The following is a 16,631-nucleotide window of genomic DNA, read 5'->3' on the forward strand; positions in this document are numbered from 1 at the left end:
TGTACTTAAGTACAGTAACGAAGTACTTGTACTTCGTTACTTCCCACCACTGCTTATGAATGTTTCCATAAGTCAAGTATTTGTGTTAATATCAGAGGTCCACTGTATTAAAATTCAGGGACTGTAAGTGAAGTTTGCAAATTTCATATGCTTCAATAATTTTGCACAAACACACCTTTGTTTATTTGGGAAATAAAAACATGAAGGCGTCTATAAGGTGCATGAGGAATATTTGCTGTGTGATAAATGATAAAATCATAAAAAGGTTCATGGAAGATTCAACTACTAGTTACTCCTTTTTTCTTTTCATTCAGCCAAAAATATTTACCTGTTGATCCTCAAAGACACCAAACATAACTTTCTAAAGCAAGTAAAGTAAGATTTGATTCTCAAACTGAGCCTCAAATGAAAACGTGTTTGTCAGAATATTAGATGCCTGATGTAACACTTCAACTGTCAGCCTGAAAACACATGGAGTTAATAAGTCCTTATCCTACTCAGTAGGTTGTGTTTAATAACCGTAAAGTATATTTGTCTTAAGTAAAGCATTACTGTACTTGATTTTTATTTTAACATTTTCACCTTCTTGTCCATCACTTTGCTGTTAATTCACCTGGATTTGCTCAATGAGGAGAAATATAAGATATTTCTTTTCTATTCAACTTTCCAAATAGTTAATTGCGTCCAAATCAAGATCACATTTATTATTCATGTGAATCAATGTCTTACTTTAACAATAAGGTTTATTTCTTATACAAGTTGTGGATGAAAAGCTTGAAAGTTAAAACTTGAAATAATGTTCATATTTTGAATTCTGTTGTGTCCTCTCTGAATTATGCCTTCATATGGTGGAAACTAAAAGGTTTAAGGCCAGAAGTGACTAATGATCATGTGTTTCACTGACAAATTTGGTTTTTAAAAAATTGTTCTCCTTCTCTGGGTTCTTTTGCATACAAATTGGGCTATATGTGTGGAACAGTTTAATGGCTGTAAAAGACGCCCTTGAGGAAGAAGAAAGTGGAGCAGGATGGAAGGAGAGCTTGGAGCAGAAAACGTGGAGCAGAGCAGGAAGCTAAGTGGACTGAAAGTAGAGAGGCTGTGTGAAGATGAAGGGAAGGAAGCCGAGAAATAAAGCAGATCTTCAGACATGCACCTGATTGGTGCTCCTCTGGACTGGGCGGGCTTCAGCAGGATGGTGATGGTCGTCTCCGTCTCATTGAGAGCCGTTTCTGATTCATACTCTGGCATCATGGGAGCTGAAATGAAACATTTCAAACAATGAAAACCAGGATTAGTTCATGAACAATGACCAAACCAAGTCTAAATTATTTAAATTTGGCCAAAAAACATGACCAAATGCACCTTCATTTTGAATTTGCCTATTATTGTACAATAAATTTCAAATTAAAACTTCCAGAAAGATGTAACTTAGTGACAGGATCTGAGCTCTGTCTCTGTAATGCTCTCCAATCTGAGCAGCACAACCCAAACACCAACACACTGACGTCTCCTCTGATTGGCCGACAGATGACGAGCATTAGCACCATGACTGAGTTATAACCATATGTTACCGTTTAATCCGTCGCTGCCATCATTTTGAGAACTTATTTCATGAACAAGTTTATTCGCTGTGATTTTAATTTAATTTCTTAATTAATGGAAACACCACAATTGTAAATTTGTATTTTTTCGACATCAGCAGAAATTCAACAACAATCAGTATAAGTTTGTAATGGAAACACAGCTGGATTTGAGTAACAACACATTTAGTCTAAAAAGCTGTAGGGACAGAACCGATTCATACAACCTCTTCTGTTCTGATTGAAGAAATCCCAAACAATTCATTTTGGTTTCATACATTTTGTAAGAAGAAAACCGTTAATGCGTCTCCCTATCACAGCCTCAAACTTTGGATTACTTTGTTATGGCGTTCCAGTTTCATATCGTGATCACAATAATCTCATCAGGTGCTGAAAAATGCAATGAAAAGACAGATGAATGTTTCACTGAGAGACTTTACGGCACGGCCTGGTTTTAATTTCACATCTGTCACAGCCTTATACTGAAGGTGCAGAGTAAAATGTCTGAGTGAAACAGCAACACTTGGGATTGTTACGACACGGAGGTTATTAACACAAATCCACCCCCCTCCACCTCTTTCTCATCTGTCCATCCATCTTTATCTATCTGTAGCTTTTAATTTAAAATCTCGCTGTTCTTTGGACCCCGAATGAGATAATGAAGATTAAGGATGGCGTGACATTTGGAGGGAGACATATCTTTTATGTGTGGACGGCACATGTTTTTTTTTCTACTTATATCAAGATGCTGTTAAGATTAGTAGGAATGATTGAAGGAAGGAGGCTCAGTGGAAAGGTCACGCTAAAAATCCCGGCAGGTGTTGACAGGAAGGACAATGTTTGGAACAAGCCGATGACACGTGGGACTGAACTCAGCTTAATCTGTGGAAGAACTGAAGAACCGGCTTAATACTGACAGGAAAGTTTAATACATGAACTAAATTTAAGAGTTTTTGTCCAGTTTCAAGTTTAAAAAACACTTTATAACATTTTCAGAAATAATTACTGAACTACTGTAAGGACTGTTGTTCTCACTGCACAAATTTCACATCTGAATATCTGTGAAAACAAAGCAGGATTCCTAATCACTATGAGCTCTGCTAATGCGCTAATAGCAGAGCTAATTATTTTGTTTAGCACTTTAGCATTTTTGCTAACTTAAAAAACGTTTGACGCATTTAACTTCCTCTAAATTAATTTTTTGGAGAAAATTCTAACGTGCAGGTTTTTGTAAACTTTCAGTTGATTAAAATTCATCATCTGTGTTCAAGATACTTTCATATTCATGCTGATATTTTGAAACAGGTGATGACGCAGCACTTCCGTTTCCTCTCGACATGAACCCCACCCACCGTTTGGTGTAGCAAATGATGTTTATTCTGCACCCAGAATGCATCATAAAATAGTTTAAAAGCTACTGCATGCTTTCTGAACAAATCCCAATGAGCCTGAATCAGCACCAGAGTTAGAAAATCTCAACAAAAAACTGAAACCCGAGTTGAAGTTCTGCTCCAAAGAATCACAAGTAGCACACAAGAAGGTGTGCAGCAAATAACCTGGCCTTGTTGAGGAGGATTTTCTATGTTGTGTCACTGACACATGGTGGGCATCAACACAAATAAGTTAGCGCTTTAGCATTAGCTTCTGCTAATGTTAGCAGCCAGTAGTGCTGCTATAGCAGAACTAATGTTTATGTTTAGTGATTTATGGTTAAACCTTCACCACTGTTTAATCAATTCTCACACTTGGGACATGATAAGTAACTAACTCGTTATCTACAGAAGTAGATAGTTTCTGTACAAAAACATAGCAAATTAATTAAAAATGTACTTTTTTCATTTATGTCAATTTGCTTTGTTGCTCAGCAGCAACAAAGCAACAGCATGTTTAAATGTAATTTAAGTTTTTATTTTTAGGAAGCTTTACAACTGACAGAGCAACAGTGAAAGGTTAAGTACAAGAAAAGAGTAAAATAGACAGAAATAAGAAAAAGGAATAAAAACAAAGTAAATGGGAATCTAAAAACAATGAGTAGAATGAGGACGACTGAGTCAGATAGAAAAGGCAAAGAGATTCACAAACAAAAGAGCTTTTATGGTGTTATCAGTCATTCTCCCATTAAAATGACAAAGGACAACCTTCCACAAACAGCGAGAAGAAAAATGGAGAAGTTCTGTGATTCTTATGTAGAAATGTCGTATTGTGGTCTGTTTTTTTCTGCTTCTTGGTGACGCCACTGGCATTTGATGTGGACTGATGCGTGTTGATATAAACAGGATTACAAATGGAGAGAAAATGTCATAAAGCTGCCAGTCAGTCAAACAAAAACAGAGACGGACTCATTCAGAGAGAAAGAGGCTGACGTGTCGGCTCAACGGTGGCTGGAAAATGAGGCTGTAGTGATGAGAAAAAAACCCCAAAGGGACAAAGACAGAAACAAAGTTTACCTGCGATCTTTGTGGTGATGCGTGTGGTGACGGGCGGACCGAAGCCCTTGTTGGTGGAGGCTTTCAGGGTGAAGAAGTAGGTGGTTCCAGGGTAAAGGCCGACAAACAGATGATGGGTCTCGTTCCTCAGCTTGAACACTCGTCCCCTCTGGGTCGTCAGGTCAGCACTGGGATCCAGGGAGCTCAGGGCCTTGTATGTGATCTGAAGACAGAAACAAGGACGTTTCTATTCTGTTTGCTCTTCTTTTCTCTTTATTTTTACACTAGAACTAGGTTAGCATCTTAGCAAGCTGAAGAAGTTTGAAGGAAAGACACACCATCACATCAAATTATCTGGAAATCAATGAATTATTTGTCAAGTAAAATAAATAAAAATGAACTCTTTATAACTGGGATGATTCTAAACTCTGTCTGTTCTAACTGCACTTCATTTCTACCTAGTTATTTTTATAAAGTCAGCCCCAGAATTATAATAAATATATTTGTATTTCTTTTCAGATTCTGACAAAATAATTCACTTTTACCAACTCATATTTTATTCTTTGAAAGGAAAAACATCAAAAGAAAGCTGGACCTTAGATACATATTTGATTTTCTTCATGTTTGATCCCCTGCTGAAAACAATCAGCAACCATCATTGTTTAATGTCCAGCCACCTCCAACTGTCACGTCAAAGCAAACCCACTAAATCAATCCTGAAGTATTAAATTGGCTGTTAAACATCGCACTGATCAATTTTGGAGTTAAAGTGGTGTTAGCTATTTGCAGCAGGTCAGTGCGTCTCCACATGATCTCCACTCTGACAATGAAGCCGACTGAACAAATCGACCCAGTCGACTAAACCGTCAGAAATGCTTCAGCGGTACTTTTTAAAAGAACTGTCAATGTCGCTGCTGTTGGCGACTTTCCACACATCAATGGTTCCACGCATGGACACGGTCAAACATGCATGTGTAACAGCTGCTGCTGTGAATGGCAGCAGAACTACTGACTGGGGGGTAAAAGAGCGTTTCAACGCATTTCAACAAAGTGCGTGTGTGTCAGTATGAGAGCGTCTCAGGCTGACGTGCAGATCTACATAAATGGAGCAATTAGGTGGCAGCAGGGCAGACACTGGTGAGCCTAAATAAACCCTTTCAATGAAAAACATTCTCCAATAATCTGAGCAAAATACATTACCAAGTCTGAGCATTTTTTAATGTCTGTAACCTTCATTTAACCAGATATAATCTCTTTTTCAAGACAAACCTGGCCATGACTGGCAGCAACACATAGACAATTACAAATAGTTAAACCAATGAGTATAATCTAGAACAGCAGTTCCCCATGTGGGATCACAAATATGTAAGTGTATTTTCATCAAAACAGCAACATTTGTTCCATCTCCAGCTGCTGTGGTTTTCTTTCTCACTGCAGTCAAACCAACCAAACCACCTGTTCCCCTCCTGGCCTGAGGGGGCGCTGCAGCGACAACAACTGAAGGAAACCACACAAAAACCTCTAAAGAAGAAGCTGAGCGCAACTTCCTTCTTCACCAAATGGAGGCAGATTTATTTTTTGTTTACATGCCGATCAAAACAGTGACAGTAACAACTGGGAACAGTTTGGCCAAAGTAATACTAATAAATCAAAATGTGAAGATTACAGTGACTGAGCAGAGACTCCATAATTCCAAATTACATCATTTACAATATAATATAAATGCACAAAATTACAAAAAAGAAGTTCATGAAAGGATGATGAAATCATTGCAGAAGGTTCAGGAATGTCCTGAAAGTTGCATTGAAAGCTTGAAAGAGCAAAATGAAAAGTGGTAACAAGTGATGTAGATGGATGTTGTGCAGGAAACGGGTAGCTGGGAGGCTGGAAATGTGTGTGTGGGTGTTTGGTGGAGCGAGGCAGCAGCAGGACCATCTCAGCACTTCACACCCTTGGACGTCAGACGGGCCCTTGTCACTCCATTAACAGAGCCGAATCAAAAGCACCGACAGCTGGCTGCCTCACTTCAGCCGAGCCTGCAGGCTGGAACGGTGATGTGTGAACGTGTGACTGTCTGCATGGATGTGAGACAGGACAGAGGAGAACCGGACAGGAACGCTGCTCAGAGAGAAATACAAAGAAAGAAAAGTATATATATATTTAATGACTTGAATAGAGCTCAGTTTTATAATATAAAAGGTACAGTATTATTTATTTAGGAAATGTTTGAGGACATTTCCAGAACAGAAGATATTTGCAATAGAAACTAGACCAAAAACAGGATTTTGTGTTTTACAGTCCACAGCATAGAGAACACCACCCCCCCACACACACATTTTGTGTGGCTATTCTGGGAATTTAGTGGAAAGTTTCAAGTGTGAGTTTTTATTTGAATGAAAAGAAGCAGACCTTTATGGAGCTTCAGATCTCAGCCACCAAATTAATCAAAACTGAAACAGACAAGTTGCATTTCCATACTAAAACAACATCTGGTCACTTTTAATGGTTTCTTCTCCAGGGAAAGTCTAGATAGAATGTGAAAATAAACATTTAAACATATTTAATAATAATTTAATTCATTTTTTTTGTGCCAAAGTTTTATCTGCATTTGCTGTTTATGCCTCCAAATGTGATATTTTTTATTTTAGCCCTGTGTCGCCCCCAGTGGGATTGAACTTGCAGTTTTTTAAATGTTTCATATTTGTTTCAGGTCTAAATTTCTATTTTACGAATGTATTTAAAGGTTTATAACCTCATTGAGATCTCTATTGACAGATGGGTATGTTTTTATTATGCTTCATTTCTGACTATATTATGTTCTAAAACTTAAAGTCCAAAGTATAGAATCCACTAAAGATTTAGTCTGATTTTCAAGCACAGATTTGAAAGACTGTTTATATTTGAGGATAAAATAAGTTTAAATTACTTCAGACTTCGTTTGATTTTCAACAGCTCGGTGTCCCAGCTGCACCTGAATGCAGCATGAGCAGCTGTTGAGAATCCCCTCTCCAACAGATATTCCTCTGACTTGCACTTTATATGATGGATGGAGTTTGGGCTGGTTAGACAGATTTGGATGTCAGCTGATTTTTCCGTGATCTTTATATTCAAGCTTGACGTTTCAGGTGAGTAACTCAGTTAAGGGCAGAGCGAGATGAAAAATGTTGCCATGGAGTTCTGCTTCGCTCATCTTCCTTCCTCCATCTGCATGAGAAACCTTAAAGGGACGGCGTTATGGGTTTCACAGGAACATTTTACAGCACAATCAAGTAACTATGTTACCTTCAGTTGTTGTAAAAATGGAAAATATAATCAAACGTAACTTAAGATAAATTCGATTTTGTGCCTTCATCTGTTGAAATTGGGCCTCTTTCTCTTTAAGAAGCTCCTGCTCTTTCCTACGCTTTGCCTTCAGGACATCATCACTATGCTACTCCTCATTGTGCCGTTTACAGCCATTTCTTATGAGCGTTGGACTGAGACTGAGCGCAGCAGAAGCGCAGTTCCACCAGGTGTTTGCTAATAGCTGCCTCCTGGCTCTGATTGGTCGTTTCTAGTTAGCATTGGGAGAAGGCAGAGGAGCTGAACTTTTTTCACTGATTTTCTGTCTCCTACCATCCTGTCACGACACAGTGACAGTTTTAACAAAAATGTAAAAAGGAATTATATACATAAAAGCTACATACTCTAACAAATTCCTGAAATTTAACCGAATAGAGAAAAAACAAATAAAATGTTTAAACTTCTTTTCTCTGTCACAAAACCATCTAAGTCCAAGATTCTTCTTAAGCTGAAAAAAATTGCATTAAACCTTTAACCAATAGACGACAAAAGTGTAAAATGGAGCAGAGAGAGTGACAGAGCAGGAGCCCTGACTTCCACAGGCATCTGACGTCTCCCGGCTTCAAAGTTCGCCGGCTGAATAATACATGGAGGATCAATAGCTATTTATACAGGCTGGGACTTAGGGGCTGGAACAATAAAATATCATCTATTTCATCTATGCTGCAGTTGTGGTTTGCACATCAATGGCCCTTATTTTATAAGTCATGAATGGCTCTATATTTTTATGGGCTTTGCTCTCTCCCTCTGTCTACAGTTTGCTCTTACCCTGCTCACTTTTTCCATCTTTTTCCAGGCTTAGTAAGAGGACAATCTTTCTTCATTTTATTACTCCTAATGGCATTTTCTCTTCCCATGTCTTTTTTCACACCATTTTCAATTCCTCCGCCTGCCCATTCTCTGCTATCTCTCCATCTTTCCACCATTTTTCTCCTGCTCCCTTTCTTCCTCTCTCCCTGGCTCCCTGTGGTTGATGTACTCCGAATCGGTAGAGCCGTAAAGCTCAGGTTGTTTTATTGGCCAATGAAAAGGCCGGCGCGCAATGGGATAGTGCATCTTGGGTAATAGAGTGTGCGTCTGTGGGGGATAACTCACCAGAGGGAAGGTGTGCTTATGTGTGGGGGTGTGATTGAATTAGTGGGCAGAAACGGAGGAGGAGAGGAACATAAATAGAGAATATGGAGGACAAAATGGAAAAGAGTTGAGATAGTGAGTCAGATAAAAAAAACACCTGAAAAGACTAAATGTCCTTACAAAGTGACAATACAAGCAGGTTGGTTAAAAGTTTATAGGCTCCACCAACAGATTCACATCGATGGGCTGGACGATTTCCAATAGATTTATTGAATGCACTGTTAAGAAAGTTTCCAGAAAAAATAAATAAATCCTGCTGCTGTTAAAGAGACATTTAAAAGCCTTGTAAACCCAAACTTATTTATAAATTCAAAAAACAATCTGATGATGTTTTCACACCTGATAGTTTGGTAGAAAATCAGTTCAATTGGGGACCAAAACTGCAACGTTTGTTACATTTTCAGCTGCTGCTCTTTCACACAACACTGAGTCAAACCAACCAAACACTTTAAGCAGCTGGCTGCCCTCCTCGCCTGTGGGGCGCTGCAACAAAAACTCCTGAAGGAAACGACCCTAAAACCTCTGAAGACGACACTGAGCGCAACTTCCTTCTGAACGAAGTATAAACAGGACAGAAGATTTTAACAGTTGGGGGATTTCTCTCATTTTGGCTACAGATCATGAGTCATTTCTGCTGCTAGCGCTAAGCTAGCACATTTGTTTTGGTTGCATTTACCCAGAATGCCCTGTGCTACAGTTGTGTAGGCAGTTTAGAGTTCGATTGAATTTGCATTCACACCTCTCCAAATGAACTGGACTTTCTAGACAAATGAACAAGAGTTTGTTTCATGAGGATGCAACCTTAAACATGTATCCATGCCAAAAGGTTTATTAGCCTGAACCTTTGGTTGAGTGTGAACCTAAACGCTCCCTCTATCAAATAAAACACAGCACCGTTATGGACATCCAGTAAAACTGTTCATATTTCACAGATGATGACATCAGCGATCAAGACATTACATGTTGTTCCATTGCATAAAAAGATGAATAGTGAGATTTAAAGTGTGACTCGTCACTGGTTCTGTAGAGCAACACTCAACTCTGCATGGAAAGCTTTTATCATTAATAAGCTCATCTTTTGCCTTTTCAGTGTATTCATTTACCTACCTGGAGTGTTTTGCCTGGTATTCATATTTTTCTGTCTCTACGTTTCCAATAATGTTTCATCAGCCCTGCTGAATGCTCTGCAATATGCAGTGGAGAAGCACTTTCTATATTGTTTATGCATTTTATTTTATGCATATGCTGCAAAAATGGCCAAAGAATCTCATGAGAAGAAAACTGAGGTTTATGCAAAAAAAAAAAAAAAAAGTAATAAATAAATAAATAACGCACTTAATTCAGGCTTTCCAACATAATATTTTTCATTGCTACAGCAAAACCTCTGCTTAAGGTGATTATCTAAAAAAGAAATAAGAACATCCAGTAATCTATAAGGACTATCATCTTGTAAGATTATATTCATAATATTCATGCTTTAAGTAATTTAACATTTTCTGTAAAAAAGAATCACTGTTAATAGCTAGAAAAAAGATCGTATGAATGGACAATAACTACGTCTTGTCAAACGTTTTACAGGACTTAGCCAATCTGACACTTTGTTTCTATTTGTTACATAATGATTTTAAAATCCACAGCTTGAAAAAAACAGCAACCATAAACATAAAAGATAATGCAGTTTCAAAAACAAAGCCATGTTTCTGGATGTGGAAACTCCTGTCTGTCCCATCATAGCTTATGCTGCCAGAATTAGCATGCAGCCCTTATGTTGCAACGCTGCTTTAAAGCTCAGAATACTTTCTTCAGGTGGAATATATATAACCTCCTGACCGTCCTCTGTCTTCCTGTCCTCACCACTGTGTGCGCTGACACCTCCTGCCTCGCTCGGTAAGCCGCCAGCCACCTATTGTTTCAACTTGCTGCCGCTTTTAGAGGTTTCCATTTGGGGCAGGCTGTTCCCAACAACTTCTCAAATGTTGAGACATTCTGGAGAATACGAGTAAGGAGGCAAAAAAAAAAAAAAACTATTTCCCCCAACAAAATGTCTCTTGTCCTCCAACAAATACCAGAACTGAATAGTCCAACTAAAGTCTGACGAGTTCCGAGAATATATCATTAAAAAAAGTAGTGATGTCAACTGATTCAAAAATGTAACCAGATTAATCACACTCTTCATGCATGGGAAACTTCACATAGATGTGAACATGCAGGTGAGCTACACAACACAAGAAAGTTGAAAAATGTTAAAGTTTTGTTGCCGTCTTCTGTTGTGTCACTTTTCACTCTTGCTCATTGAGCTCAGAGCAAGCTGCTGAACTACAGCAGGTGCTGAAAACTGCTGAACTAAGGTCTACCTCTTGTCAAGGAAAACCTGCTGTCTTCCTTGACAAGAGGTGCCCCTCCAAAGGAGAGAGGCTTTTAGGTCAAAACACTGGTTCACAATTAATCTGATTTCATGTAATAACTTGTTAAAGTTTTCAGATTAATGCATCAACGCGTTAACAGCCCTAAAACAAAGACAACATACAAGATCCCAGAAAAGCTCCCGTATCTTGTCACTGAGAACCAAAAGGCTTCCATCGATATCAACAACCAACCACGAAGAAATCAAAGAACAGAAGCAGAGCTCGCCCTGGAGAAGGTGATCAGAGATGCTGCTGACAGTTTGACAGGAATCGGCCTAAATCATCGTCCCAGCAACGATCGCTTGACATCCACACTGCAACTTCCTGCCAGCCAAGTTAAGACGAGCGACGGCAGACACGGGCGCTCGCCTCCTTGAAGCTGATGTAGGAACGTGAGCTCCTCTCTTCGCTCATCCCCACATTAAAGACACGGCTGACGAGCTCCTCGTCACAGATCCACACTTCAGCTGAAGCGTTTTCTGTCGAATGTGTTACACTTAGGGGAAAGAAAACCGGCACAATGCTGACGTATCAGTCATCTGTTTTCTGTTCCTGTGTTTACTGATGTCCCTCAATATCACCTGATAACTGTCAGATTATTGTGTGATCTCTGGCCATTAGAAATCTCCCTCTGTAAAACATCCAGGACCTTTTAAAACATGCATTTAAAAAAAACTTTGTTTTTTAATGTTCATTTCATTAGAAATGGTATAATTTTACATATTAAGACAGCATTGTATATCTGCAGTCTCATGAAACGTCTCCTCTGGAGCAGACAGATGTGAAGAAGATCAACACCCTGCAGTAGCCATGACAAAAGGCAATATGGCTGAAAAATATATTATGATATAAACATTTCATATCAGTAGATGGATAATTATTTGTTTTTTGTTTTAAATAATCTAGATACTTCCATGTTGTGACATGACCTTTTTTCTTTTATCCAGAGTTTTCACCCCACAGCTTTAGTATTAAGCAATTATGAGGCAGAGAGGCGAAACCATAAACTGCTGCTGCTCAAGTTACTCACAGTTTGTTGCTAGGTAACCAAAGAGTGAGAGAGTTGCTAGGTAACCAAAGAATGAGAGAGTTGCTAGGTAACCAAAGAGTCAGTTGGTTGACTCACCTTGCTTAGCTCAGTGTGAGGTTGAGAGGCTGAAGTCTTTCCACTGCCTACATTTCCCAGAATGCTTTAGGTTCTGCATTACAGCTCAGAGAGTATTCTACATATTGAATATTCTATCAGATCTATTGATATTGATCACATGCTTAACACGATTTATATTCTTATTGTTTTACTGTCCAGTCCTATTTAGAAGAAATCCTGGAAGTTTTTGAGTTTCCCTACTTTTTGAACAGAAACAGTTGACTCTTAAATTCTGTCTTTCTTGACAAGAGGAAAGAAGAATTTAAACATAATGTAAAATGTTTTCACACTGCATTGCTTCCTGCTCCCGACCTGTTTTCTCCCCCATCACCTGTGGGGGCGCTGCACCAGGAACTACTGAAGAAAACGACACAAAAACCGCTAAAGACGACACTGAACTTCACAAAATGTAAACAAACATGGAGTGGCGTCAGATTTTGATGGTTCTAGGATTCCTCTTTTGACCATGAGCCATTTCTTCCACTAGTGATTCACCAAAAAAGAATTAGCTTTGGTTGCATCTACCCAGAATGCCCTGCGCTGCAGTTCACTTCCTGCTTCTGGAGCATCCATATGTGCATTCAACCTGCACCAGAGTTCACGTCAATAGAAAAGAGGCCGAGGTTTTTAGGTGGACCAGCGGTTATTTTTTTGGTGCGCATCAGAGTTCGACTGCCGGACTTCCTAGAAAAACTACCTATAGTTTGATTAAAGCAGAGCTGATGTGAATGCAGCCTTACACTGAGACACTCAGGGCCACAAACAAAGTATAAATTTATTTCATAGCAGACTGGAAAGAGCATGTTTTGTACAAAAAGACTAAAAGTATGTCTGTATTTTAATGCTGCGTACAAACAAATGTAAAGGATCCTGCCTCCTTCTCATGCAAGAAGACACCGTGTAACGGAGTAAAAAAGGCCAAGGCCCAAAACAGCAACTCTAAATATAGTTCATTGACTAAAATGAAACACAATACACAGAAAGAAAGTACAGACAGCGACGAAGGACAAAATTAGAGTTTTGTGGTTCTCTTTGGTGTTCAATGTGGTCAGGGGCCCGTCACTAAAAGGCCCCTTTGTGATGAGAAGTGTCTCATTCAAGCTTATCCTGTACTGAATTTTTGGATGTTTATCCCTAGCATTTTTTTATTGGTTACTTTATTTGGTGTTTAGGCTTGTTATAAAACGACACTGTCTTAATAAGTTTATGTAACCAATTAAATTGATCCATGAAGAAAATACAATAGGAAAAAAAAATCCCCAAGTGTCTTTGGAAATGGTAGGAAGGAAACAGCTTGTAACTTTTAAATTAGAAGATCTCAGTTTTACACCAGACTAATAAAATAAAACCTCTAATATAAACTGTTAAGCTGTCCATTAGAAGGCATTTATTATATTAATTATGCTTTGTTGAGCAGTATATTTGTATTGCTGCAGTCTGTTTTGTTTATTTGATTTTTTTCTGGCTTTGTCTGTTAAAGTCAAGCTCATATTTTTGTCGTCATTAATCTTTGTTCTTGTCAGTAAGACGTGATGTGTTGTCTTTAAAGGTTTCTGACAGGATCAGGCATTTAAACAACTTCCAAATCTCAACTGAAAACAATTTACATGAAGATTTCAGTTTGTAGTGAAATAAGAAAACATTTGCTTTGAATTGTTCTGAAAAATTAATAGTTTCTAAAAAAAATGTTATAAAGTTTTTTTTCTTGTAAAAATCCCTTCTTTAGAATAAATGTCCATTTACAGAAATAAGCTTGGTAAAGTACGGCGAGGTCTATACATTTTAATAAAAAAAAAAAAAAAACAACAATCTTACTTTAAAGCAGAATCATGTACAGTAAACTGAGTCAGATAACTTTTTGCTTAATGATGAGGTTGGTGAGGAAGTTATAAATATTAATTCAAAATAGTAATATTCGATCAGAGTTTAAAATTCATCTTTAGAAAATATTTAATTACGTAAAATATTTTGGGTGAAATCGTACTCAAGTAAGTGAGCTTAGTGCTGGATTTTATATTTTTTTGTTTGCTTTTTTATTAAAAATGTCAAAAAAAACTTCAAAAGTAAAAAGTTTATCACAAATAAACAACTCTTAAAGAAACACATTTAAATGATCAGACAGGGACTGTCTGATGATCACTTGCATTGACGTCTTTAACTCACTGTTTTATTTCCAAAGCATCTTTTATTTTCCGTTTTGCATGTCGGCCCGCTGCTGCTTTAAAGGTCAGCACTGAGATCATCTCATGAATCCTGCTCTCCTGATAAAAAGCAATCGTTTTTATTCCCAGGAAAGAGCGATAAGGAGGGAGACTGACTTCACTAAACATCTGCAGCTGCTACAGAAATCAACAGTTTGGAACAGAGAAACAGAAATAAATGTCAGGCTGGCTGCCGGTATTGATCTCTGTGATTGATTAAAGACTGCTTGAGGAGAGAGGAATGGGAGAGCAAAGTTATTCACACCGGATCAGGCAGCAACAGCTACTCACCGGACTAGTTGCCTGTTGCTTTACTGTGGTGGATTAAACGGTTTAAAGGTTTGTCAGCTAAATGCTCCCATTTTTCTTTTCCAGCCATGTCTTTAGACTTAATTTAGGCCAGCTAAAAGTGATTCAAAATTTCAATCCACTCAGTCATTTATTGTTGTCAAAATTTCTGAATGGCTTAGATGTGGTTAAAGTTTCCCTGCTTGCTGTTTAGAGAGAGAAAGCAACAGATTTTTCATTTTCTGTAACTATCTGGATATTTAAAATCTTCCACCAGATAGCAAGGAAGATATGGTGCCTGCACTGGTTTTGAGGCTGCAAACATACAGAACTTGAAACCTGATTATGGAATAATGTAGAGAAATTAAAGTTCCAGAAAAATGCCGAGTCTCTGGTTCTTATGGCCCAAAGGATCGCTGGTTTAATCAGACAAGCAGATGGGAATAGAGAAAAAAATAAAGCATGGTGGCATCAAAAACCAAAGGTATCAAAGAAAGGCTGAGCTTCTAGTGGCCACATATTCATTTATACCTACATAAATATTCAATTATATTCAAATACTTTATCTTAAAGGGAAATTAAATATCTTAGTTTATATCATTCAAATCTTCAGAGGCATTGTGGCAATGATGTGGCAGAAAGTCATGCAACAAATCTGGAAATGCCTCAGGTTCTGCTTTTCAGTTCCTCTGGGTTTTGAGGTCGTAGTTCAGGTTTTCAGATGCTAATCAGCTGCTCCCAGTTGTAAAAAAAAATGTTTTGTTTCCGCTTTACGTATCATAACTGTCTAAAAGTAAGGATCCAAAACCAGAGGAAATGCAATGTTTAAACCTGAGCGGTCTATAAAAAGAACCAAGCAGAACTAATGCAGCAGAGCTTCTCCAGACGAGCGGCACAATCCTAAACACGATCATATTTTTGTTTTTGAGGTTCAAATATTGTCTTATCACAGTGGTGGAAACACAGAGGGAAGGCAGAAAACAACCCCGACTCTTCAATGTACAAAACTTATAAATGGAAATGAAACTATAGAGGAATAAATATTTAAATTAATATGGCTCTGTGTATTTCACAGGATCAAAAGTTGAAATTATCATGTCACTTGTTGAACGTTCTCAGTAAAGTTCCAAGAAAAATCATGAAAACTTTATGTGACCCATTTAAGTTCATCTCTTTGCTTTGAGTCAGAACAATGCATCTCTTTTTGTTTCCAAGCCCTTTTTTTAAGTTCAATTAGAACTTTCTTGACACGTTCACTATAACAGACTTTTATTAATTAAGCTGTTTGTGTAGGTGTCCTGAGTTTCTCCAGTGCTGTGGGAGCGCTAACTGAAAAACAGAGAACAATAGAAAACAACTTGCCAAATCACATCAAGGGGGTTTAAATGCTTTGCATAGGTAACATAATTAGGAAAAGTACCAACTACAGATTTACCTCCAATAATATGTAAACATTTTCCATGGCCTGACTTCTCTTGATCATTTCAGAAGAAACACCAGAGGCTCTAAGCTAGCAAGTGGTGCCTTCTAAATTAAGATGAAAACAACAGGAAAAAAATAATCTTCCACTGGTCAAAACAAATCAGTAGAGCCATGATCTGATGATGCGCTTCACTGCTTTTTTTTCCTAATCAATGTCATCAGCAGCAGCAGCGTCTGTTATGCAAGCAGGGGTTCAGAAATAACTCTGCAGACAGCAGCAGGGAGGTAAGCGTTAGCAGGGGGAACCTGGGATGCTTCAGTGGTTTGATGCTGCAATCAGAGACGGGATTGACAGGGTCATGATCTGAGCCAAGTGTGCTTCTGAGTGCTTCTCCGCTCTCTCTTCAGAAACTGGAGCTATCTGAGTATTATCTGAAAGGTCAGAGAGGGCAGGGGAAGACTGCAAAGACCCAGTTTAACCAGTGAGACAAAGGCTTTTACCAGGGCTGCCAACGTTAATGCGTTAAGAGCATGCCATTAATATGAACATTTTAATGCGTTAATATTACATAATGCATAATGACGGGTTTGACACACATGAACGACAGAGAAAGGTGAAATTTTACACCACAGCAGACAACAAAAGTTAAAAAGTTTACAACTTTCTTGTGTTGCGTCATGAGCCT

At 38.2% G+C, this 16,631-nt stretch overlaps 1 protein-coding gene across 4 annotated transcripts in view; it reads right to left on the reverse strand.

Moving 5' to 3' along the window:
- LOC106964180 (receptor-type tyrosine-protein phosphatase T-like) overlaps window positions 1-16,631 on the reverse strand; it is a 153,211-nt gene that overhangs the window by 48,402 nt on the left and 88,178 nt on the right. For all 4 annotated transcript variants that reach the window (XM_015059535.1, XM_015059533.1, XM_015059534.1 and 1 more), the window contains exons 10-11: window positions 4,028-4,229; window positions 1,154-1,256 (exon numbers count right to left, since the gene is read on the reverse strand). In XM_015059535.1, the coding sequence (XP_014915021.1) occupies window positions 1,154-1,256; window positions 4,028-4,229 (305 nt within the window). The remainder of the gene's footprint in view (window positions 1-1,153; window positions 1,257-4,027; window positions 4,230-16,631) is intronic.

Source organism: Poecilia latipinna, unplaced genomic scaffold (genome assembly GCF_001443285.1).
Source record: "Poecilia latipinna isolate Pla-1442-1.1 unplaced genomic scaffold, P_latipinna-1.0 Scaffold1634, whole genome shotgun sequence".
In the NCBI taxonomy this organism is placed as follows: Eukaryota; Metazoa; Chordata; class Actinopteri; order Cyprinodontiformes; family Poeciliidae; genus Poecilia; species Poecilia latipinna.